Consider the following 24,416-nt stretch of genomic DNA (forward strand, 5'->3'; position numbering starts at 1 on the left):
TCAACTCTTCTGCCATTTCTTTGTTCCCCGTAATACATTCACCCGTTTCTGTTTTCAAGGGCCCAATTTTAGTCTTAACCATTTTTTTTCTTTTCACATACCTAAAAAAGCCTTTACTATCCTCCTTTCTATTTTTGGCCAGTTTACCATCATACCTTATTTTTTCTTTGCGTATTTCCTTTTTAGTTATCCTCTGTTGTTCTTTAAAAGCTTCCCAGTCCTCCGATTTCCCACTCATCTTTGCTATGTTATACTTTTTCCCTTTTGTCTTTATATGGTCCTTAACTTCCCTCGTCAGCCACGGCCACCCCTGCCTCCCCTTAGGATCTTTCTTCCTTTTTGGAATGAACTGATCCTGCATCTTCTGCATTATTCCCAGAAATACCTGCCATTGTTGTTCCACTGCCATCCCTGCTAAGGTATTGCACCATTGAACTTTGGCCAGCTCCTCCCTCATAGCTCCATAGTTCCCCTTATTCAACTGAAATATTGTCACTTCGATTCTATCCTCTCCCTTTCAAACTGCAGATTAAAGCTTATTGTATTGTGGTCACTACCTCCTAATGGCTCCTTTACTTCAAGATCCCTGATCAAGTACAGTTTGTTGCACAACACCAGATCCAGAATTGCTTTCTCCCTGGTCAGCTCCAGCACCAGCTGTTCTAAGAATCCATCTCAGAGGCACTCCACAAAGTCTCTTTCTTGAGGTCCAATCCCATCCTGATTCTCCCAGTCTACCTGCATGTTGAAATCCCCCATAACAACTGTAGTAATATCTTTGCGACAGGCCAATTTCAGCTCCTGATTCAACTTACATCCGACATCCAGACTACTGTTTGGGGGCCTGTAGATAGCTTCCAAGGGGGTCTTTTTACCCTTAGAATTTCTCAGCTCTAACCATACTGACTCTACATCCCCTGATTCTAGGTCCCCCCACATGAACTTGAAAGGGTTCAGAAAAGATTTACACATATGTTGCCAGGGTTGGAGGGTTTGAGTGAAAGGGAGAGGCTGAATAGGCTGGGAATGTTTTCCCTGGAGCATTAAAGGCTGAGGGATGACCTTATCGAGGTTTGTAAAATCATGAGGGTGTGGATGGGGTAAATACACAAGATCTTTTCCCTGGGGTGAAGGAGTTCAGAACCAGAGCGCATAGATTGAGTGTGAGGGGGAAGATTTAGAAGGAACCTCGGGCACTTTTTTCACGCAGACGGTGGTGCATGTATGGAATGAATTGCCAGTGGAAGTGGTGGAGGCTGGCACAATTACAACATTTAAAAGGAATCTGGATGGGTATATGTATAGGAAGGATTTAGAGGGATATGGGCCAAGTGCTGGCAAATGGGCCTAGATTAATTTAGGATATCTGGTTAGCATGGACGAGTTGGACCAAAGGGTCTGTTTCTGTGCTGCACATCTCTATGAATATGATTCCAAGGTACTGCATCTTCCTATAGGCTAAAAAGCAAAGCATGCCACGGATTCTGACAGCCTCCATGTAAGTGCAAACCGAGTGAGCATTTAGAAATGAAGGGAAAAGCCATAAGATACATCCCATGTAGATGTATGTTATGCACGTATCCCTGTGTGTAAAGCAACCTGACACAAACATGCAAGTTGTAGGTGACCTTACACTCCAAAGTGGAGTCCTGAAGTGGCCTTTGAGTTGATCCAGGAGCAAGCCCTGATGATGTGGTGAGGCTGGACATTTCGCAATGCGATTTGCTTAGTTGAAGGGTGGAAGAGGATAGTGTCCGTGGAGTACACAGGGATATTATGAAGACAGAGTTGGATGAAAGCTTAGAAAAGCAATTGATGAGTTGTTACGACCAGATTATCTGCCACTCTAACTTTCATGGGTCAGGGTTGATGTTGTCTAGTAGCTCAAGGATGGAAAGAATAATTAGCAGCTGCATGGAAATGAGGCAAATCCAGGTGAAAGTGAGGCAAGTTCAGTTTAGGTGCAAATGCATGGAACTAAGGTAGTTGCTGCTCATTGGCAAGATGCAGAACTTGCTACTTAAACCTGAAGGGGAAAATTGGAATTTTTTTCTCAATGTGAAAATCTGAATTTTCCATTTCCTTCATATTTTCCCAATTTTCTCAACCTTGCCTATTCCACTTAATGGAGAGGAAAATTTAGACCTCTGTATTCGCTTTAAGAAAGCTAATTACCAAGTTGAACATTTGTTCATTGTGAGGGCAATTGACGACATGAGTAGGGAGGTTATGCTTCAGTTTTACAAGGCATTGGTGAGACTGTATTTGGATTATTATTGTTGTATACAGTATTAGTCACAAACCTTCCAGAAGGATATTAATGCTTTGGAAGCAGTGCAGAGAAGGTTTACTAGACTAATACTGGAACGAGGAGAAAGGACTGCAGATGCTGGGGATCAATGGCGAGAGTCTGGTGTTGGAAAAGCACAGTAGGTCAGCCAGCATCCGAGAAGCAGGAGAATTGATGTTTCAAGCAAAAGTCCTTCATCAGGATTGAGGCTTGTAAGCCAAGGGAGTGGAGAAGTAAGTGGGAGGGGGTGAGGGTGGGGGTGGTACTGGGGGGGTGCAGGGGGAAGTAGCTGGGAGTGAGATAGGTAGATGAAGGTGGGAGTCATGGTGCTCGGTTGGAGAGGAGGGTGGAGCAGATAGGCAGGAAGGAAGATGAAGAGTAGGACAGGTCAAGAAGGCAGTGTCGAGTTGGAAGATTGAATCTGGGATAAGATAGAGGGAGGGGAAATGAGGAAACTGGTGAAGTCCACATTGATGCGTTTTGGTTGGAGGGTCCAAGGCAGAAGATGAAGCGTTCTTCCTCCAGGTGCTGTGTGATTAAGGTGTGGCGATGGAGGAGGCCCAGGACCTGCATGTCCTTGGTGGAGTAGGAGGGGGAAGCTGAAGAGTGATGGGGTTGGATGGTCCCCCAGTCCTCACCTTCCACCCCATCAACCTCCTTGTATATCGCATCATCCCCCACCATTTCCACTACCTACAAATGGACTCCACCACCAGAGATATATTTCCCTCCCCACTCCTATCTGCGTTCTGTAACGACCATTCTCTCCACAACTTTCTTGTCAGGTCCACACCCCCCACCAACCCACCCTCCTCACCTAAGGCCTTCCCCTGCCACCGCAGAAATTGCAAAGCCTACGCCTACACTTGTGCCTTCACCTCCATCCAAGGCCCCAAAGAAGCCTTCCAAATCCATCAGAATTTTACCTGCACTTCATTTATTGTGTCCATTGCTCCCATTGCGGTCTCCTCTACACTGGGGAGACAGGACGCCTACTTGCAGAGCGCTTTTGAAAACATCTCTGGATACCCGCAAAAACCAATCTACCGCCCCATGGTCAAGCACTTCCCCTCCCACTCCACCAAGGACATACAGGTCCTGGGCCTCTTCCATTGCTACACCTTAACTACCCGATGCCTGGAGGAAAAACACCTCATTTTCCGCGTTGGGACCCTCCAAGCCCAGGGCATCAATGTGGATTTCACCAGTTTCCTCATTTCCCCTCCCCCCACCTTATCCCAGATCCAACCTTCCAACTCGGCACCGCCATCATGACCTGTCCTACCTGTCCATCTTCCTTCCCACCTATCCACTCCACCCTCCTCTCTGACGTATTGCCTCCACCTTCATCTACCTATTGTACTCTTAGCTACCTTACCTCAGCCCCAGCCCCACCCTCCTCCCATTTATTTCTCCACCCCGCTGGCCCACAAGCCTCGCTCCTGATGAAGGGCTTATGCTCGAAACGTCAATTCTGCTGCTCCTTGGATGCTGCCTGACCGGCTGTGTTTTTCCAGTACCACACTCTCGACTCTAATACTGGAATGAGCAGATTGTCTTATAAGGAAAGTGTGGACAGGCTAGGCCTGTATCCTCTGGAGTTTAGAAGAGTAATGAGGTGACTTCATTGAAACATATAAGATCCTGACGGAACTTGACTGGGTAGATGTTGAAAGGATATTTTCTCTTAAGGGAGAATCTAGGGGTTGTACTTTTAAAATAAGGGCATCCCCATTTAAAATAGAAATGAGGAAACATTTTTTCTCTGAGGGTTCAGAGTCTTTGGAATTCCCTTCCTCAAATACAGTGGATGTAGGATCTTGAAGGAAGAGGTAGATAGATTCTTAATTACCAAGGGGATGAAAGATTATCGGGGATATGCAGGAATGTAGAGTTGAGGTTAAAATCTGATCAGCCATGGTCATATTGAATGATGGAGCAAGCGTGAAGGCCGAGTCACATACTCCTGTTCCTTGTCCACATTGCTGGGCATATTTCATATCATATTGATGAAGAAAATAAATTAAGTTACAGAATACTAATTTTTAAAATACTATGTAAAACAAGATGAGTGCTCCAATTATTGGTTCCCTTTTACTCTTCTTCACTTTAAAAAAATACATTATCCATACCCAGGCACACATCCTACAGACAGAAATGAATGATCTTGTGTTCAGCATCGATAGGATGTAGCAAACAGGATAACAATTACTGCGAAATTCACTTGTTTTCACTAGAGGTTGTCCAAATGTTCTATACTGCACTTCTGAAGGTAGAAAATAACGCACTGTCAGCCCATGATAGCAGTGATAAAATGGTGTGATTTATTTATATAGACATCAGTACAAGTTATTTTTTTATCCATCAACGTAAATAATTCACCATTGTAAACTTTAGTTAATTGAGCCTGTTACATTTTTTTATGTGGTGAAAGTCCACGGAGATTCTTTTACTAACTTGATGTAGAAATACTCAGTCCTGTCCAGGAACTGTAGACTCAGGGGAAAAAAAAACTTTTAAACTCTCCTGGAATTTCCAAAGGCAGATTCAATACCTGTAGCCAAAGATGTCCTTTCTTTATAAACAGATGTTTAACATGTCAAATACCATTCGTCAAACTGCTAAGGATAGCTTCAACAACATTGGCAAGCTGATACTTTCTACGCTGCAATCACAGGAAATAGAAACAAATGGCAGAGGGAATTTAATAAAGTGTGAAGGAGTGTATTTTAGCAGAAGCAATAATGAAAGGCAATATGTTCTCAATGGCACAGTTCTTCAGAGTGTGCAGGGATGGAGAGACCAGAGGACTCATGTAGATTCATCTTTGTAAATGACAGGATTTACTGAGAGAATAATTAGCAAACTATATGGGATCTAGGGCTTTGTAAATTGGGGGATTGAGTGCCACAGCAAGGAAGTTATGCTTAAGCTTTGTAAAACTCTGGGTAATTCGCATTTGGTGTAATAAGTGCAGTTCTGATCACAGCATCTATGGAGGATACAATCAGAACACTCCCTGGAGAAAGGCAAATCAGGTTGATCATCCTAGGACACCATCTTTAGTGGACCTGCTCTGGGCCCATAGGCACATGGGAGAAACCAGAAACCAGGGTGGAGTGACTTCCGAATTAGTGAGTGGCATTTGTTCCTTTCCAGTTTAGTTTGAAGGTGACGTGACATTATTAATGCAAAGTAGCTGCACAGATTTATAACCTGTAGACCTTCATTTGCAGGATGGAAGCAAAATTTTCAGAGCCACAGTGTGGGGCATAGCATAAGCTCTATTGTGTCTATTGCCCTGGGGAATGGGGTTCCTGCAGAGTCTGATTTACCATAATATTTGCACGCTGATATTCCCTCTAATTTTCTTACCAGGCTGCGTGGGCCTGGAGCTGGAAGACAATGCTGTGATTGGTGTGCCATCCACAGTTGCCATTCATGGAACATTGGAGCGTCTGCACATGTGCTCAGTCATGTTGGCTTAGAGGGAGTATTGTTATTCCCCACCAGAGATGGCTTTGGATATAAGAATCTGTGAGAGGGTGCGGAGGAGATTTACTAAAATGATGCCAGGGATGAGAAATTTTAGCTAAAATATTAGCTTGGAGAAGATATTGTTCTGTTTGGAACAAAGGAGGTTGAGAGGAGATTTGATAGAATTGTACAAGATTATGACAGATAAGGTAGATAAAAATAAAGAAAATAGTTCTCATTAGCTAATGAACACAGATTTAATGTTTTGAGCAAGTGATGCAAGGGGAGAATGTGAGGGAGAACATTTATATGGAACAAGTATTAATGACCTGGACTCTTGCTACTATGTTTGTGGCAGTAGAAATGAACAATAATTTCAAATGGATATTAGATTAGATTCCCTACAGTGTGGAAACAAGCCCTTCAGCCCAACAATTCCACACCAACCCATCACCCTCTGACTAACGCACCAGACATTATGGGGAATTTAATATGGCCAATTCACCTGATCTGCATATCTTTGGATTGTGAGAGGAAATCCACACAGACACAGAGATAATGTGCAAATTCCACACAGACAGTTGCCCAAGGCTGGAATTGAACCTTGATCGCAGATGCTATGAAGCTGCAGTGCTAACCACTGAGCCACCGTGCCTTAAGGGATGAACCCTTGAGGGAAATCAACTTGCAGGGCTTTAGGGATAAAGCTCAAAATGGAACTGACTGGATTGCTGTTCCGAGAGTCAGCGTGGGGCTTTATTTTGTTCATTCATGAATGTAGTCACTATTTGCTAGGCCAGCATTTATTAATGTCCCTAATTGCCCTGGAGATAATAATGCACTGCTTTCTTGAACTGTTCCAGTCCATTGGGTGTAGGTGCATATATACTGCTGTTCGGAAAGGTGTTCCAGGATATTAACCCAACAACAGTGAAAGATTGGCGATATATTTGCAAGAAAGGGTAATTTGTGACTTGTATGGGTTCTTGCAGGTTGTGGTGCTGCCCTGCAACTGGAACTCCTTTCCTTTTAGGTGGTAGAGGTTTGCAAGGTGCTGTCAAAGGAGCTTTGGTGAATTACTGAAGTGCACCTTGTAAATAGTATACATTGCTGCTATGCGCATTTGTCGTGGAGGGAGTGAATATTGTTGAGGTACCAATCAAGCTTGGTGTTTTGACTTGCATGGGGTCAAGTTCCTTGAGTCGTGTTGAAGCTACAATCATCCAGATAAGTGAGGATATTCGCTTACACTCCTGACTTGTGCTTTGTGGATGATGGACAGGATTTGCAGAGACAGAGAGTAAGTTATTTGACGCAGGATCCCTAGCCTCAGATATACTCTTGTACCCATCGTATCTATATAGCTGGTCTAGTTGAGTTTCTAGTCAATGGTAATCCCCAGGACCTTGGTAGTGGGGGATTCGATGATGGTCATGTCATTGAACATGAAGAGGTGATGGTTAAGTTCTCTCTTGTTGGAGACGTAATTAATTATTATGAATTTACTTGCCACTATCAATCCAAACCTGGATGTTGTCCATGTCTTATTGCACGTGAACATGGATAGTGCTGAACATTGTACAATCAGTAGTGAACATTCCCATAGCAGACTTTATGATCAAGGGAAGGTCATTGAAGCAGATGAAGATGATTGAATATCAGACACTACCCTGAGGAATTCTGCTCTGATATTCTGGGGTTGAGAGGATTGACATCCAATAACTACACAATCTTTCTTTGTGCTAGGTATGATTTTAACCAGTAGAGAGTTCCCCCCTTGATTGTCATTGATTTCAGTTTGCTAGCGTTTTCTGATGCCCTACTCAGGTGAATGCTACCTTGATGTCAAGAGTCCTAAGGAAAGGTCACTAAACCCAAAATGTTAACTCTAATGTATGACTACAGATGCTTCCAGACCTGCTGCATCTTTCCTGCCATTTCTGTTTTTGTTTTGTTGATATCAAGGGCAGTCACTTACACCTCGCCTCTGGAGTTCAGCTCTTTTGTCCATGTTTAAACCAAGGCTGTAATGAAGTCAGGAGCTGTGTGGCCCTTGCAGAATCCAACTGAGTATCAGTGAGCAGATTATTTTCTCAGGAGCCTTTGTGGACTTCATGAGCTGAATGGCCTCCTTAGCAATAATTCTAACTTTGTATGAACTGTAATTTTCCTTGACTGGTATTTTCTACAATCATGTACACTTTTCACCCTACCAATTCATTTCTAATCTTGTCTCATCAAATATTTTACCCCATCTTTTAAAAGTTTGGCAAAGTGTGCATGAGGATAAGTGTTAACTGATAAGTATATGCAATGTGGACCATTGAAGCAAATGACCAACATATATTTAAACAATGTAAGTCATGTGGTCTGTTTACATGATTGACACTTGTACCTTGGAGATAATTTGACAGGCCTGAAACTTATAACATTCAACCTGTGTTTGTCAAATCAATTCCTTCATCAGTTAATTAATTGTCTCATCACCTTGGGACATCAAATTGTCAACCTCAAGAAATTTGTTGAAATGCATGTCTAATTCTCAAGATGTTTGTCTTACTTGATGCTTTAATTTTGTATTATATATGCAGATTTCATTCATTCTCACTCAACTCCAAGCTGCCATTATCAACATAACAGCACTGTCAGGTGGCATCGCCTGTGCACCTCCACTTTCACCCACTGCCAGAGGAGGATGTATGTTTTTTAAAATAATATTTTATTTGCAATGTACTATATCTTTTAAATTGAAAAAATATTGTACTGTTTGGATTTAAATCTGAGAAATGTGCCTGCAAACCATTTTCAAAAAAGGTTTCTGATTGTCCACATCAGTATTATCTCTAGCCTTTGTTACTCAGAGATCTATCATTGGCACTCAGTCAAAGAACAGCTTTGATGATGGACTGAACAAATTCTATATGACAGACTTCCTTTACTATCTGGTTGAGGAAACAGCTTGTACTTACTACTTATCAAGATAATTTAGGTGGTATCTTACTAACCCAGTGTATACCTATATTCCTTAGGGATGCAATGTGCTTAGGAAAAAAAATACATACCTTACAAACAGAGTAATTTAGTTTTTCTTATGGTGCAGGCCTGCTTAAAGTATACATATAAAACATTTATTTGACTCTTCTTTCATGCAAATAAAGGTTTGGTTACAGGTACAGAGCCTCTTTGGCCTTAATGTCAGATCAGAAATAGGATTGTAACACTATCTTATGCTGAAATCTGTGCTTGCTACTGATAGAGCAATTTGTGAGGTTCTGCTGAGAATTATTTATACTTCTGTACAAGTGGCCTAGGTAACCTGTGTCAAAATTAAATAAATCTTTTGACAGATTAGTCATTCAACTAGCTCATTATAGATCTATCTCTTCCAGATATGAACCAGCAGCTTCTCATTATGGAGATGTTCATTATCACTTTGTTATCACGAATCTACTATCGGAGAAAATACAATCAACAACAAATAGATGAAATGCAACCCCCAATAAAAGCACAAGAGAACCAAAACCTCTCAAATGGTACCAAAACAGAAGCTGAAACTATGAGAGTGTAAAACATCCTGTTCATGGAAAGGGTTGATGATCTGTCATTGACAGTTTCTCAGTCTTCATTTTGGCTTCTCGGACAACTCAAAAATTTGTTTAGATTCACAATTTTCATGACTTCAATGGGGAAAACGTTTCCTGTTCCTGTATATAATGGATATCTGGACACAGTGAATGCAGAACAAATATGTGGAGGTAAACACATGCCATAAATAAATCCACTTTAGCAGTTTTTAGAAATTTTATTGATGGGATGCCCTTGAACTGCATGGTTTGGTAGGCAGTTCAAGGTCAACTATATTTCTTCGCATCTGGAGTCACACATAGGTCACAGAGCAGATAAGGATAACAGGTTTTCTTCCATAAAGGACACTAGTGAATTAGATGAGTCTTTATAACGATGGTTGCATGGCCACTACTAGGCTAGCTTTCAATTTCAGATGTGTTGAATTCAAATGTTATTATTTGCCATTGCGAAATTCAAACCAATATTCCTCTAACATGAGCCTGGAGTTCTGGATTACTAGAGCAGTGACATTACCACTATGTTACCACCACCTTCATTTCTGTATTTGCTGTACCCATTTTGACTATATCAGATATAGATCTGAAGTATAGTCTAGACTATTCACCAATTTCACACAATTTTAGAGAAACTCAACAAGAGCCAAAGAGTCTTTGGCTTTGCTTATGGTTTAGCTCTGATTGAAATGGCTATGTGAAGGGCTTTTACCTCATCAAATGAAGATATAATCCAAGTAAAAATGCAAAAAGTAAATGTCACCTCAGCTACAACACGCACTGTAATGACATCTGATGAATCTTCATCCACAAATGAAGGATTTTGGGTATTTAGCATCATGGTATCACTCACTGAATGTCACACCTGAATAAATCTGGAGGAAGTGTGCAGATCAAATCCAACATTTTGGTGGCAATTTCTGGACCTAGAGTTATTTTGTTTTCATACCAAACTCCAAATAGAATAATGGCAGGCCAGAGACTACTCATTGCTTCTGTTTAGAATCTCACAGTGCTGAATGCAATCAATTTTGAGGAAGAAGGAGAAAGCTTAGACAGACCTGGAGGGATCAAAGATGTCATCAACTGAAGACCCTGACTGGAGGAACAAATAATACTTAAAGGAGGTCTCTCCTCAGTTCTCATTAACTGTAGTCTGGTCCACTCTTGCAACTGCCTGGCAATATATCACTGAACAGTGGGGAAAGGGAAGAAGGAGGCAAATATGGTAGCAAACCTGAGCCTTGACACCTACATTAGTAAATGCTGGTGTAGCATAGACTAGTAGTTCTAAGGAAAGGATGTTTAGTTTGGATCAAAGAAGTTGAGATTGCCTTATTTCATCTCTTAAATGTGCCCATTTACTACAGCTATCACAATTAATCTGAACTTCATGTCGTTCCAGCTGTTGTTAAAATTGAAGGGCTCTTGTCAGAATAGTATCACAACTAGAGTTGAAAAGTGTGGCGCTGGAAAAGCAAAGCAGGTCAAGCAGCATCCAAGGAGTAGGAGAGTTGACATTTCAGGCATAAGCCCTTCTTCATCCTGGTGAAGGATGCAGTACTCACTTTCTCCTAGTGTCACAACTAACCAGGAGGTCCAAGTTCAAGTCCTACCAGCTCTAGAGATGTCTATTAACATCTCTGAACAAATTAATTTAGAAAATATCTGATAATGAAGCCTATTCTGTGCTCTTGGGTGCAGTGGTACGGTCTCCACATCTCCGAGGCAAAGTCCCACTTGCTCCAAAGGTATGTAATAACAGGTTGATTCTAAAAATCCCAGTGCTACACAGTCTATTGTAACTAGTACATTGTTGCACACAGCATTTTCTATGCTGGTCAAATCAATCTTTTTTTATAATCAACCTGTTCAGTTGGCAAACATTTACTTCCTCAAATAGCATGATATTAATTTCTCATTTTGTTCCAAGTCCTCGTTTGTGTATTTTGTTTTTACTTATGAAGTTTATTCACATGTAATTAATGTGTAATGAGAGAGTTTACTTTTAAACCACAATGAACTTAATCAAAAACAGCATTTATAAATTACACAAGTTTCAGAAACCTACAAACCAGCACGTAGCAGAAAACAAGTTCTAAGAAATACTGCATATACTTGTTACCTGAAAATGCTGTAATTCTCATTTTCACTTTGAAACCATATTCTTTTCTCAATGGCAAATTGCAGCATACTGTGAGACTGATTATTTGTATATTAAGCCTAGTTCAAAAGCAAATCTTTTCATGCATGAAGATTAATTTCTAGTAAGCGAAACGTGAATCTGAGGTACTGAAACAATTGCTGATATGCAAATAATCTATTTTGCAGAATTTATTTTTGGGAGAAAACATTATTAGATCTATCTATTTTCAACAAAATTAGCAGCATTTTTAAAAAAGACTATTGTTGAAATCAGGTGCACTAATTATATATTCCTTCACTGAATGATGTGTTCACAGGAGTTATCTGATAATGCCAAATCAAATAGATGAGGTATTAAAGTTCATACGTTTGCATTATTAAGTTCTGTAATGAAGACATGCCAAATTAAAGTAAATAATATTGTCTGATTGTTATTCACTTTCATATACAGCAATAATGTGTGAACTTAGTGTCAAGTGAGCAGATTTCATTCACTCTACAAACTTCAGATTAAAAAATTGAATACATATGCATGTATTCCTTATGCATGTACTTGTATAACTTTCACCTGACACTAGTTTTGTGCCTGTTAATAAGATCAAATAAATTTATTTTAAATTGTGGTCTAATAGTTAACAGGCACCACCTTTTCACAGCTCCAGGAGTTATATATGGGAGTATCCCCAAAAAAGTTATGCTCTATTGTATTGTTATTATTGTAACATAGACAATTGTAATGAGCAGATTCCAGAAAAGGCCACAGTTTGTTACAACCAGACCTCTAGGGGAGCACCCAACATTATCATGTTTCTAGATGGGATATATCAAATTGTCAAGCACCTTGATGAGGGATGAAGTGTTTCCTCATCTTTTTCACCCACGTATTCAGTTGATCATAAAAGGGTTAATTTACAAAGGATCTTTCCCATGTGGATATGTTTCTATCAGACCAAATGAATATATATTTTAAAAGGACCTATTTTAACCAGGTTTTCTTAAGTTAACAGAAGAGTGAGTGCATTAGTTGCTAAAATGTGAGGGTAAATAATGACACAATATACATACACAGATTAGAAATGAGAAGTGAGTCCAAACAAAAATGAAAGCTAATAGATATACAGGTCAGTAAGGAATACATGGTGTGATGTTGGCTGTTGAACAGTTAGGTTTGAGATGTTTAGCTCTACAGGCTAATTGAAATCCTTTCATCCTGTTTCTTTTTGACAGTGGCTGACGAGCAGCACTCAGAGCAAGAAAGCCCTTCCTTTGTCCTGTTTCCTCTTGATTGGTTTGTTGACTAGTTGACTTCTAACATTCAGAGCAAGGGAGTCCTCTATCTGCATCAAAGAGGTGACCAGTAGGATGTCTCTTCAGCTGTGATCTTCATATCACATTAAAGCTCAAACCCAGGCTAATATACACAAGGACCTACCCTCACTAGCAAAATGTCTTCCACTAGCACATACAGACCAGGACTGAATTGGCTTTTTACCCCTGTTATTATGATTGAAAGGGTGCTGTAGGATGAAGGGCCCTCACGGTTGCCATGGTGAAAGGGGAAGAAACAAAGATGTCTCTCCCAGGTTGCTGCACTTTTCTTTCATCACATTCACAGTCTGAGTTAACCCCCAAGAGCTTACAGTTCAAGTTAGTAATGCATTTTCTCCCTTTTAATTCCATCCCCTTGGAATTCCTTAACACTTCATCAGGAATGATATTCCATGGTCTTTCTCTCTCTCTCTCTCTCTCTCTCTCTCCAGAAAACACTACATTTATATCCATTGACATTTTGGCTAAATCACTTACTTTTTTAAAAAAACATTGAAACTAAAGTTCAATGCATCTATCGATGACCTTGGGTGATGATCTGTTATCATGATAGAATATACCAGCTCAATTGTGCACAGCAAGGTCCCCCAAACTGCAAGGGATTTATGACTCGAAAATTTGTTTCTGTCTTATTAGTTGAGGTATAAATATAGAACTGTTTCTTTCCTAATAAATAATTGTGCTATATTTTCTTTCATGCCCAATACAACTTGTTTAGGATTGAAGAGAAATGGAAAATTGATGGATTTTATCCTATTAAAAACATGGGGAGGAACAATTAGAACAGAACAGAGGTCAGGGAAGGTTAAAGGATAAGGAAAATTAGAAATCACAAAGCATAGAGCCAGAAGAGGGTAAATATCGGAATGGAGGACAAAGGATCAAGAGCTATGTCCATCATTTGATATCCAGTCCACAGTGTCTGGATCCTTTTCATGTTTTAGCTTTCAGTCAGAGTTAACATCTATTCTACTAACAATACCTATTGATGCCCACTCTGGATCTTTGCCAGGATTCCAAAATTTTAGGTTGAGACTGCATGTGGGATTGTGAGCTGAAATTTTGGGGTTGTAAGCTATGAGCTCAAGTTTCACCCTCTTCTCCCTGCACTCTCACATCTTCTTTCTGCCACTCATTAACCTCCTAAGTATTCTCCCCCAACCGTCAGACTTCTCAGTTTTCACCAATGGTGAGAATTTTCAAGCCTTGCAATGGGATCATAGTTCAATAAAGTTTGGCAAGCACTGTCCATGATTTTTCAGTTTTCTTCAACCGTTACCCTGAATTATTGATTGTGCCTCTTATTCCATTCTTGTCATAGTGTCATAGAGATGCACAGCACGGAAACAGACCCTTTGGTCCAACTCGTCCATGCTGACAAGATATCAACACAATCTAGTCCCACCCACCAGCACTCGGCCCATATCCCTGAAAAGCCTTCCTATTCATATACCAAACCAGATGCCTTTTAAATATTGCAATTGTATTAGCCTCCACCATTTCCTCTGGCAGCTCATTCCATATACGTACTACCCTCTGCATGAACAAGTTGCCCCTCAGGTCTCTTTTATATCTTTCCCCTCTCACCCTTAACCTATGCCCCCTAGTTCTGGACTCACCCATCATAGGGAAAAGACTTTGTCTATTTATCCTATCCATGCCCCCTCATAATTTTATAAACCTCTATAAGGTCACCCCTCAGCCTCTGACGCTCCATGGAAAACAGCCCTAGTCTATTCACCTTCTCCCTATAGCTCAAATCCTCCAACCCTGGCAATATCCTTGTAAATCTTTTCTGAACAGATTCAAGTTTCACAACATCTTTCTGATAAGAAGGAGACCAGAACTGCACGTAATATTCCAACAGTGGCCTAACCAATGTCCTGTACAGCTGCAACATGACCTCCCAATTCCTGTACTCTATACTCTGACCAATAAAGGAAAGTACACCAAACATCTTCTTCACTATCCTATCTACCTGTGACTCCACTTTCAAGGAGCTATGAACCTGCACTCCAAGGTCTCTGTTCAGCAACACTCTCTAGGACCTTACCATTAAGTCTAGAAGTCCTGCTAAAATGCAGCACATCACATTTATCTAAATTAAATTCCATCTGCCACTTCTTAGCCCATTGGCCCATCTGATCAAGATCCCGTTGGAATCTGAGGTAACCTTCTTCACTGGCCACTACACTTCCAATTTTGGTGTCATCTGCAAACTTACTAACTATACCTCATATGATTAGATTAGATTCTCTACAGTGTGGAAACAGGCCCTTTGGCCCAACAAGTCCACACCGACCCTCCAAAGAGAAACCCATCCAAACCCATTTCCCTACCCTATATTAACTCCTGACTAATGCACCTAACACTGTGGGCAATTTAGCATGGCCAATTCACCTGACCTGCACATCTTTGGATTGTGGGAGGAAACCATAGCACCCAGAGGAAACCCACGCGGACACATGGAGAACGTGCAAACTTCCCACAGACAGGTGGGAATCGAACCCAAGACCCCAGTGCTGTGAGGCAGCAGTGCTAAGCACAGAGCCACCGTGCCGCCCACATCCAAATCATTTATGTAAATGATGAAAAGTAGTGGACCCAGCACTGATCCTTGTGGCACTCCATTGGTCACAAGCCTCCAGTCTGAAAAACAACCTTTCACCACCACCCTCTGTCTTCTACCTTTGAGCCAGTCCTGTATCCAAATGGCTAGTTCTCACTGTATTCAATGAGACCTAACATTGCTAACCAGTCTCCCATGGGGAACCTTGTCAAATGCCTTACTGAAGTCCATATAGATCACATCTACCGCTCTGCCCTCATCAATCCTCTTTGTTACTTCTACAAAAAACTCAATCAAGTTTGTGAGACATGATTTCCCACGCACAAAGCCATGTTGCCTATCCCTAATCAGTCCTTGACTTTCCAAATACATGTACATCCTCCCCCTCAGGATTCCCTCCAATAACTTGCCCACCACTGACATCAGCCTCACTGGTCGATAATTCCCTGGCTTGTCCTTACCACCTTTCTTAAACAGTGGCACCATGTTAGCTAACCTCCAATCTTCCGGCACCTCACCTGTGACTATCGGTGATACAAATATCCCAGTAAGAGGCCCAGCAATCACTTCCTTAGCTTCCCACAGAGTTCCTGAAGAAGACCTTATGCCCGAAACGTCGATTCTCCTGCTCCTTGGATGCTGCCTGATCTGCTGCGCTTTTCCAGCAACACATTTTCAGCTCTTCCCACAGAGTTGTAAGGTACACTTGATCAGGATCTGGGGTTTATCCACTTTTATGCGTTTCAAGACATCCAGCACTTCCTCCACTGTAATTTGGACATTTTTCAAGATATCACCATTTATTTCCCTAAATTCTGTATCTTCCATGTCCTTTTCCACAGTAAACTCTGATTCAAAATACTCGTTTAGTATCTCCCCCATTTTCTGCAACTCCACACAAAGGCTGCCTTGCTGATCTTTGAGGGGCCTATTCTCTCCTTAGTTACCCTTTGGATTCTCCTTAACTCTATTTGCCAAAGCTATCTCATGTCCCCTTTTTGCCCTCCAATTTCTCTCTTAAGTGTACTCCTGCTGCCTCTGTGCTCTTCTAAAGATTCACTCAATCTATTCTGTCTACACCTGACATATGCTTCCTTTGTTTCCCTAATCAAACCCTCAATCTGCTTAGTCATCCAGCATTCCCTACACCTACCCCAGCCTTTCCTTTCACCCTAACAGGAATATACTGTCTCTGGACTCTCATTATCTCATTTCTGAAGGCTTCCCATTTTCCAGCCATCCCTTTACCTGCGAACATGTGTCCCCAATCAGCTTTTGAAAGTTCTTGCCTAAACCATCAAAATTGGTCTTTCTTCAATTTAGAACTTCAACTTTTAGATCTGGTCTATCCTTTTCCATCACTATTTTAAAACTAATCGAATTATGGTCGCTGGCCCCAAAGAGCTCTCCCCACTGACACCTCAGTCACCTGCCCTGCCTTATTTCCCAAGAGTAGGTCAAGTTTTGCACCTTCACTAGTAGGTGCATCCACATACTGAATCAAAAAAATTTCTTGTACACACTTAACAAATTCCTCTCCATCTAAACCCTTAACACTATGGCAGTCCCAGTCTGTGTTTGGAAAGTTAAAATCCCCGAACAAAATCACCCTATTATTCTTACAGATAACTGAGATCTCCTTACAAATTTGTTTCTCAATTTCCCTCTGACTATTTGGGGGTCTATAATGCAATCCCAATAAGGTGATCATCCCTTTCTTATTTCTCAGTTCAACCCAAATAACTTCCCTGGATGTATTTCCGGGAATATCCTCCCACAGTTCAGCTGTAATGCTATCCCTTATCAAAAACACCACTCCCCCTCCTCTCTTGCCTCCCTTTTTGTCCTTCCTGTAACATTTGTATACTAGAATATTAAGCTGCCAGTCCTGACCATCTCTGAGCCATGTTTCTGTAATTGCTATCTTGTCTGCTCACTTGGATAATGATACCTCTACTTTTATATACAATTCATCAATATTCATTGTGAATGAATATGGTCCCACAATTGGATGATAATGGACATTGCCAGACACTTTTACCCATTTAGTCTCTGTTTCCTCTCTTCTAAACACCTTTTAATCCAATTTCCAACACTTAATTGTAATTCTGATCATGTTGTGTTCTCCTGTGTGGTACCTGGAACATGGAACATAAAACTATACAACACAAGAACAGGCCATTTGGCCCTTTGTGTCTCTGCTAACCATAATGCCATTCTAAACTAATCCCATCTGCCTGCACATGGTCTGTATCCTTCTATTCTCTGCCTGTTCATGTGTCTCATAAATGTGTCTTAAAGCTTGCTATTATATCTGCTTCCATCACCTCCCCTGAGAGCATGTTTCAGGCACCTATCATCCTCTGTATAAAAAAACTTGCCTCACACATCTCGTTTAAACCTTTCCCCTTTCACTTTAAACCTATGCCCCATAGTATTTGATAGTTCCACCCAGGGAAAAAGCTCTGACTACCCACTCTATCCATGGCTCTCATAATTTTATAGACTTCCATCACATCACTCCTCAGCCTCTTACAGTCTGGCAAAAACAATCCAAGTTTGTCCAAACTCTCTTTGTAGTTAATAGACCCCAATCCAGGCAACATTGTGGTAAATCCCTTTTGCACCCTCTCCAAGGCCTAGATACCCTTCCAATGGTGTTGAAACAAAAACTGCACACAATATTCCAAATGCAGTGTGACGAAGGTCTTATACAACTGCAAAATGATTTGCCAACTTTTACACCAATGCCCCAACGAATGAAGGCAAGCATGCCATATGCCCTCTTTACTACCTTATCCACTTGTGTTGCTACTTTCAGGGAGATAGGGATTGCACCCCAAGATCCCTCTCTATATCAATGTTTCTAAGGGTCCTGCTATTTACTGTATACCTGCCTCTAGTGTTTAACCTCCCAAAATACATCACCTCATACTTGTGTGAATTGAACTCCATCTGCCACTTCTCTGCCCAACTTTCCAACTGACCTATATCTTGCTGTACCCTTTGACACTATATCCTTTCCTCACTACTCTCAACACCATCAATTTTTACTTTGCAAACTTTTAATCAGATTATCTACATTTTCTTTTAGGTCATTTGTATAACTTCTAATTAAGAGTTCCTAGCACTGTTCCTTGTGGAACACCACTGGTCACAGACGTCCTGTCAGAAAAACTCTCCACACCAACCGTTGTCTTCTACGATCAATCTAATTGTGTATCAATCTTACCAACTCACTATCAATCCATGTGACTTAATCTTCTGCATCAGCTGACCATGAGAGATCTTGTCAAGTGCTTTTTAATAAAGGCATATAGACAACATCCACTGACCTACCCTCATCAATCACCTTCTCACTTCCTTGAAAGAAATGCAATCAAATTTGGCAGACAAGACCTCCCCCGCACAAAGTTATGCTAACTATCCCTAATAATTCAGTTATTTTTTTCTAAATTTGATTAGGTTCTGTCCCTAAGAATCTTCTCTGATAATTTCCATACAACTGATTATCTCTGTTCCTCTTCTTAAACAAAGGAATAACATTGGTAATTCCCCAGTGTTCTGGGACCTTGCCTGTGGCTACAAAGGATATAAAGATCTCTGTAAAGGCCACAGCAATCTTCTCTCTTGCACGCCCCTCCCCACTATTGTGGGCTACATTCCATCAGGCCCTGGGACTTAATTATCTTAATGTTTTTCATGATATCCAACAGCTCCTCCTTCTCAATTTTGACACTCCCTAATCTTAACATCTTCTGTGCTCTTTTTTTTAGTGAATACTAATGCAAAGTATTCATTAAGGACTTCACCCACTTCTTCTGGCTCCATGCATAAATTTCCTCCTTTATGTTTGAGTGAACCTACCTTTTCTCTTGCTGTCCTCTTGCTGCTAACATTCATATAAAATTCTTTGTGATTCTCCTTAGTTTGACTTGCCAAAGATATTTCATGGCCCTTTGTAGTCTTCCTAATTCCTTGTTTAAGTTCTATCCTGTTTCTTTTACATTCCTCAGGTGTTTTGTCAGATTTCAGTTTCCTAAACCATACATAGGCTTCCTTTTTCTTTTCAACTAATCTTTCAATGCCTTTTGTCATCCAGTTTTACTGGATCTAGCCGTCCTAATTTTTCATCCTTCCAGGAACATCCTGGTTCTGAAATCTGATTAACTGGACTTTAGACTGGATTAACCCTCAAAGAGCCACCCCCGATCTAATTTGTCCAGTTCCTGCCTAATACTATTGTAATGTGCCTTCCTCCAAATTAGCACTTCCACCCAAGGACCAGTCTTATCTTTGTCCATAACTATTTTAAAGGTTATGGAAATGTGCTCCCCCACTGAAACTTCAATTACCTGGCCAGGCTTGTTCCCCAATAAAAGTCTAGAATCACCCCTAATTGGACTACATATTGCTTCAAGAAACCCTCCTGGATGCACTTAAATTCTGCCAGATTTAAGCCAAAGGAGTCTCAGACTATATTGGCTACAACAAAAGACTTCTTTAAAGCCTGGACTAGTATTGGGGCTGTAGTTTTTTTAGGGAGCTGGGATAAGCAGTCCTGCTCACCATGGCTAATCAGAAAGCAAGCTGTTAAAATATTCAAATACTTTTTGTTGGTGATCTCCATCTTACAGGTTGGGTTGCTGAAGACTTGTCTCAGCTAGGCCTAGCATATGTGGTACAAAGGTCACTCATGATAAATTATAATTGGAATTGTAAAACCATTGTCTTTTAATTGGACCTAAAATGATACAAATTTAGCATAATTTTGGACAAATAAACTGTGATGGAACTGTTACTGCACCAGCTTTGGAGAAGGTAAGAATTGCATGGGTTTATATTTTACAATGGCTCTCTCTTCTGAGAAGCAAGACCTTTGCTTCCAATGGAGGTGAATGATGTTCATCAGGGTGAACTCATTTTTCATTGATTAGGAACAGTGCCTTGACATTGCTTTTAGTGCACTCTAGTTCCCCCCAAAAATCAAGGGCTTTTGTAGTGCATTGGTAATTTTCTTATCTCTAGTGCAAAAGGCCCTGTTTCAGAGATGTGTCCAAACATGTCAGAATAGGTTGATTGAAAATACCTTCCCTCAAAATCAAGGAGGTCACAAATGACACCTGTGTAACTAGGCAGAACACTGAACATAATATTATAGTTTACACTAGGATTTCCACCGTATACCTGTGCAGTTGACCAGTGATGCAGGTATATCTCAGCCGGGGTCACAATGCTTTAATCTGAAGACATCATCTGTGACAAGCTTACTTCAAATCTGAAACAGTAGTAGTTCAGTAATCAAGGGCATTCTTTTCAGCTCTGTTGTCATAGTGATCGATCAGTGGCCACAACAGAAGTGGAGAGCATATGGAATGATAGACATTATTTTGTCAGATTCGTAAAGTTTGCACAATTTGTATTTTGATTCTGTGAATCAGAGCTTTTATGGATTAAGAGGCGCATTGCAAAAGACTCATTCTTATTCCGAATCAATAATGCAATTTAGCTAGATCTATATTCACAATTAATCATGTGCACCTCGTGGCTAGTGCATTGGGCAACGATGACATAGTTATGTGCACTATGTAATTTAGTTTTATGTAAGGTTTTTAAACTATTGATCACATGTCGAGTGATAAATGAAGATTTTAAGGTGGATTGCAGAATTAACCTGTGCATGATAACCCGGTCTCCCATCTGGTGAGACCTCAACAGAGTGGTTCACTTTGTAAAATTATCTCTAACTTACATTGTATATTTTCCTGGATAATTGCTAGTATTTAGTAACTGTCATATAATGACATATTCATGTAATGTGTGCGTCAGTTACATTTTTGTTACTCTTTGAGATGCATCATAGCTTTCTTTTCAATGCTCAGTAATCTCCAAGTATAACAGCAAAGAAGAATTAAGAAAATAATTTTGAAAAGATTGAATGAGAAATAAAATATAGAATAGCAGGCCTGACAGATCAAGGCAGTAATTTCAGGAGCTAATGACTTTAATAAAATGCTCACCCTTCACAACTGTGATCTGTGACCTCAACACAACTTCTTTGATAGAATTGCTGCCAGATATTTATTTTGTATAAAAACAAATTGTCCCTTTTTATTTATGTCAGGCATTTACTCAGTAGTCCTGGCGCTAAGCTGAAGAACATGCAGTTGTATGAATCTGTGACCGATCCTATGTAATTACTGTGTCACACTCTAATTATATTTGTAAGAAGTTGAACTAAATGTGTTAAATGCATAATAGATTACATTTTCCCCTCATTGCTTCAAATTGCAGGTTGTTTCATTTAACACAAAAGGATACTGTCTTATTAAATTTAGGTTTTTCATTAATAAAGTACACATTTGCTAGACATCTAAAAGACAATTGCTGATCCGTCAAAAAATTAAATCACAGAAGATAAATATAGATAGTGTAACACCCCATGAATCGCTTTGGCAAAGAGCTTAAGTACGAAGTGCAATTAACAGTGCTATATCATGGTTTAACTTGTCTGGTGATGTGATTAATGTTTAAAAGCTAAATTATATCAGGCTCCTGTGTATGTCAGGGTTAACATTATTAAATTTTGACATGAAGCACCACAATCAAAAGGCACTTTATGTCATTATCTCAAAGACAAAAATAATATAATGCTTGCAATGAACTTGAAAGAGTCATAACCATGGGTTAGTAGTTGCGACAAACTTTATAGTTAATTATTGTCTGGTAATTATATTTAGTATTTATAGTTCTTGACAATGGAATGTATATTCAAACTTGAGATTTGATTGTAAATGACCTTTAATCGGACAAAATGTGTCTTTATTTGGGGATATTTGGGAGTACACATTATGGCATTTGAATAAAAAGGAAAGCTCATACAGTAACACATTAATAGGTAGACATTGCAGTCACGCAAGACATGAATTATTTTTAAAAATGCCACAAGTGGTAAACATCAGTAATTCTGAACACTGTAAATCTAGATTTACAGACATTTGTTTAGAATTTTTTAAAAATGTACTGGGTGAATCCAGTTCATTATGCAATGAGCAGGATAGACGTAAGGAAACTAATAGACACAGTGCACTTGGATCTCCAAAAATATTCAATAAAATCATATCAATTAGGAGCAGGAGTAAACTATTTGGCCACTCAACCATTCAGTAAGTTAATCTGATGAGGCCTAATTCCACTTTTCTGCCATGCCTCCATAACATTTTGACTCTCTTACTGATCAAAAACCTGTCTAACTCTGTCTTTAGTGTACCCATTGACACAGCCTCCATTAGTGTCTGGGGAAGCGAATTCTCAAGTCTTAACAATGTTATAAGAGTAAGAGAATCGTTCCAATGTTCAACTTAAATGGGAAATCTGCAACTTTTAAAATTTGCTCCCTAGACTCTTTAAATAAGTACATCATGCATTCTTCTAAACGCCAATTAGGTTTAGGGCCTAACATGATCAATTTATCCTCATAAAATAATCCCCAAATATCAGGAATCATTTGAGTAAATGTCTGCTGAACTGTTTCCAATGTAAGTAAATACCTCCTAATGTAACAACCAAATGATTCACAGTACTGTCTCACTTAGACTCTATAAAGCTAGAGCAAAACTTCCCAAATTTTATGCTCAACTCCTCTTACAACAAAGGCCCGCATTCCATTTGCCTTTCTAATCACCTGCATGGTACTTTCAATGTTCATGTACAGGACCACAGGTACCATATAATTCTACAGTCTCCATCTAAATAATCTCATGTTTTTCTGTTCTTCCCGCCAAAGTGGACAAACACATATTTTTACACATTATACTCCCATGGCTAAACGTTTTCCCATTTGTTTTATATCGAAACCTTTTTGCACACTCTTTATATCCTCTTCATAATTTGCCTTTCAATGTATCTTTGTGTCAGCAGCAAATAAAGTAGTGCAGCACTCATCCCTATGGGACTCCGCTAGTTACATTTTTCTAACCCCAAATAACCCTTTTATCCCAAATCTGCATCCTTTTCCATGCTAATATGCTGTTCCCAATACCATGAGTTCTTGTGCAATAAACTTTTATGTGGCATCTTTTGTAAATTCAAATTCACTACGTTTACTGTTCACTATGATTCACTATGCTTATTAATTGTTCAATAAACACTAGTAAATTAGTCATATTTCATTTACACAAGACCATGTTGACTCTGATTTTTTATGATTATGATTTTCTAAATATTCTATTAATTAATGTTGCATTTAAGAATTTTTCCTATTAGCGAGTTTTGAGTAGATATAGCTCAGGTTGATGATAAGTATGTAAGTTAGCCCACTGAGCCGGACGGTTAGTTTTTAGACATTTCATCACCATGACTAGGTAACATCATCAGTGAGAGTCTCTGGTGAAGTGCTGGCGGTATGTCCCACCTCTCTGTTTATAGGTCTTGATTTCTTAAGGTGGATGAAGTCATTGCTAGTTCTTTTTTTCAAGGGAAGGTAGATGGGACCTAAGTCGATATGTTTATTGATGGAGTTCTGGTTAGAATGCCATGCCTCTAAGAATTCTTGTGCGTGCCTTTGTTTCGTCTGTCCTCGGTTGTGAGTGTTGTCCCAGTCAACGTGGTGTCCTTCTTTAAAGTATGTATGGAAACTAGTGATAGTGGGTCATGTCCTTTGGTGGCTAGTTGGTGTTCATGTACTCTAGTGGCATGTTTCCAGCTTAAAAGGCAAATACAAATATCGACACTTACTAGCAGGTGGCGAGAGACCCAACCCCATATCTACTAAACAGAGTCTCATCCTTTCTAACAGGACTTAAAAATTCAGGAGAATTAAACAGGACAGATTTCCAAAATATGAAACCAGATGGATCCAACACACCATGTTTCTATGGATTACCAAAACTATATAAACCTGGGCCCCCCCCTCAAACCCATAGTCTCTCTCCCTTGTACACCAACATACAGGCTAGCCAAGGAACTCCACCAAAAACAAAAACACCTCATTGAAGATTCACGCCACTCTATTCATTCCACCCAA

General features: G+C 40.0%; 1 protein-coding gene across 2 annotated transcripts in view; it reads left to right on the forward strand.

Moving 5' to 3' along the window:
- LOC122555549 (organic solute transporter subunit alpha-like) overlaps positions 1–11,916 on the forward strand; it is a 32,613-nt gene extending 20,697 nt beyond the window's left edge. For both annotated transcript variants that reach the window (XM_087992401.1, XM_043701574.2), the window contains exons 7-8: positions 8,359–8,464; positions 9,157–11,916. In XM_087992401.1, the coding sequence (XP_087848527.1) occupies positions 8,359–8,464; positions 9,157–9,335 (285 nt within the window). In that variant the 3' untranslated portion in view covers positions 9,336–11,916. The remainder of the gene's footprint in view (positions 1–8,358; positions 8,465–9,156) is intronic.
- Positions 11,917–24,416: the final 12,500 nt, after the last annotated feature.

Source organism: Chiloscyllium plagiosum, unplaced genomic scaffold (genome assembly GCF_037043375.1).
Source record: "Chiloscyllium plagiosum isolate Xiang-an unplaced genomic scaffold, Cpla_swu_hap1 HiC_scaffold_12, whole genome shotgun sequence".
Classification (NCBI taxonomy): Eukaryota; Metazoa; Chordata; class Chondrichthyes; order Orectolobiformes; family Hemiscylliidae; genus Chiloscyllium; species Chiloscyllium plagiosum.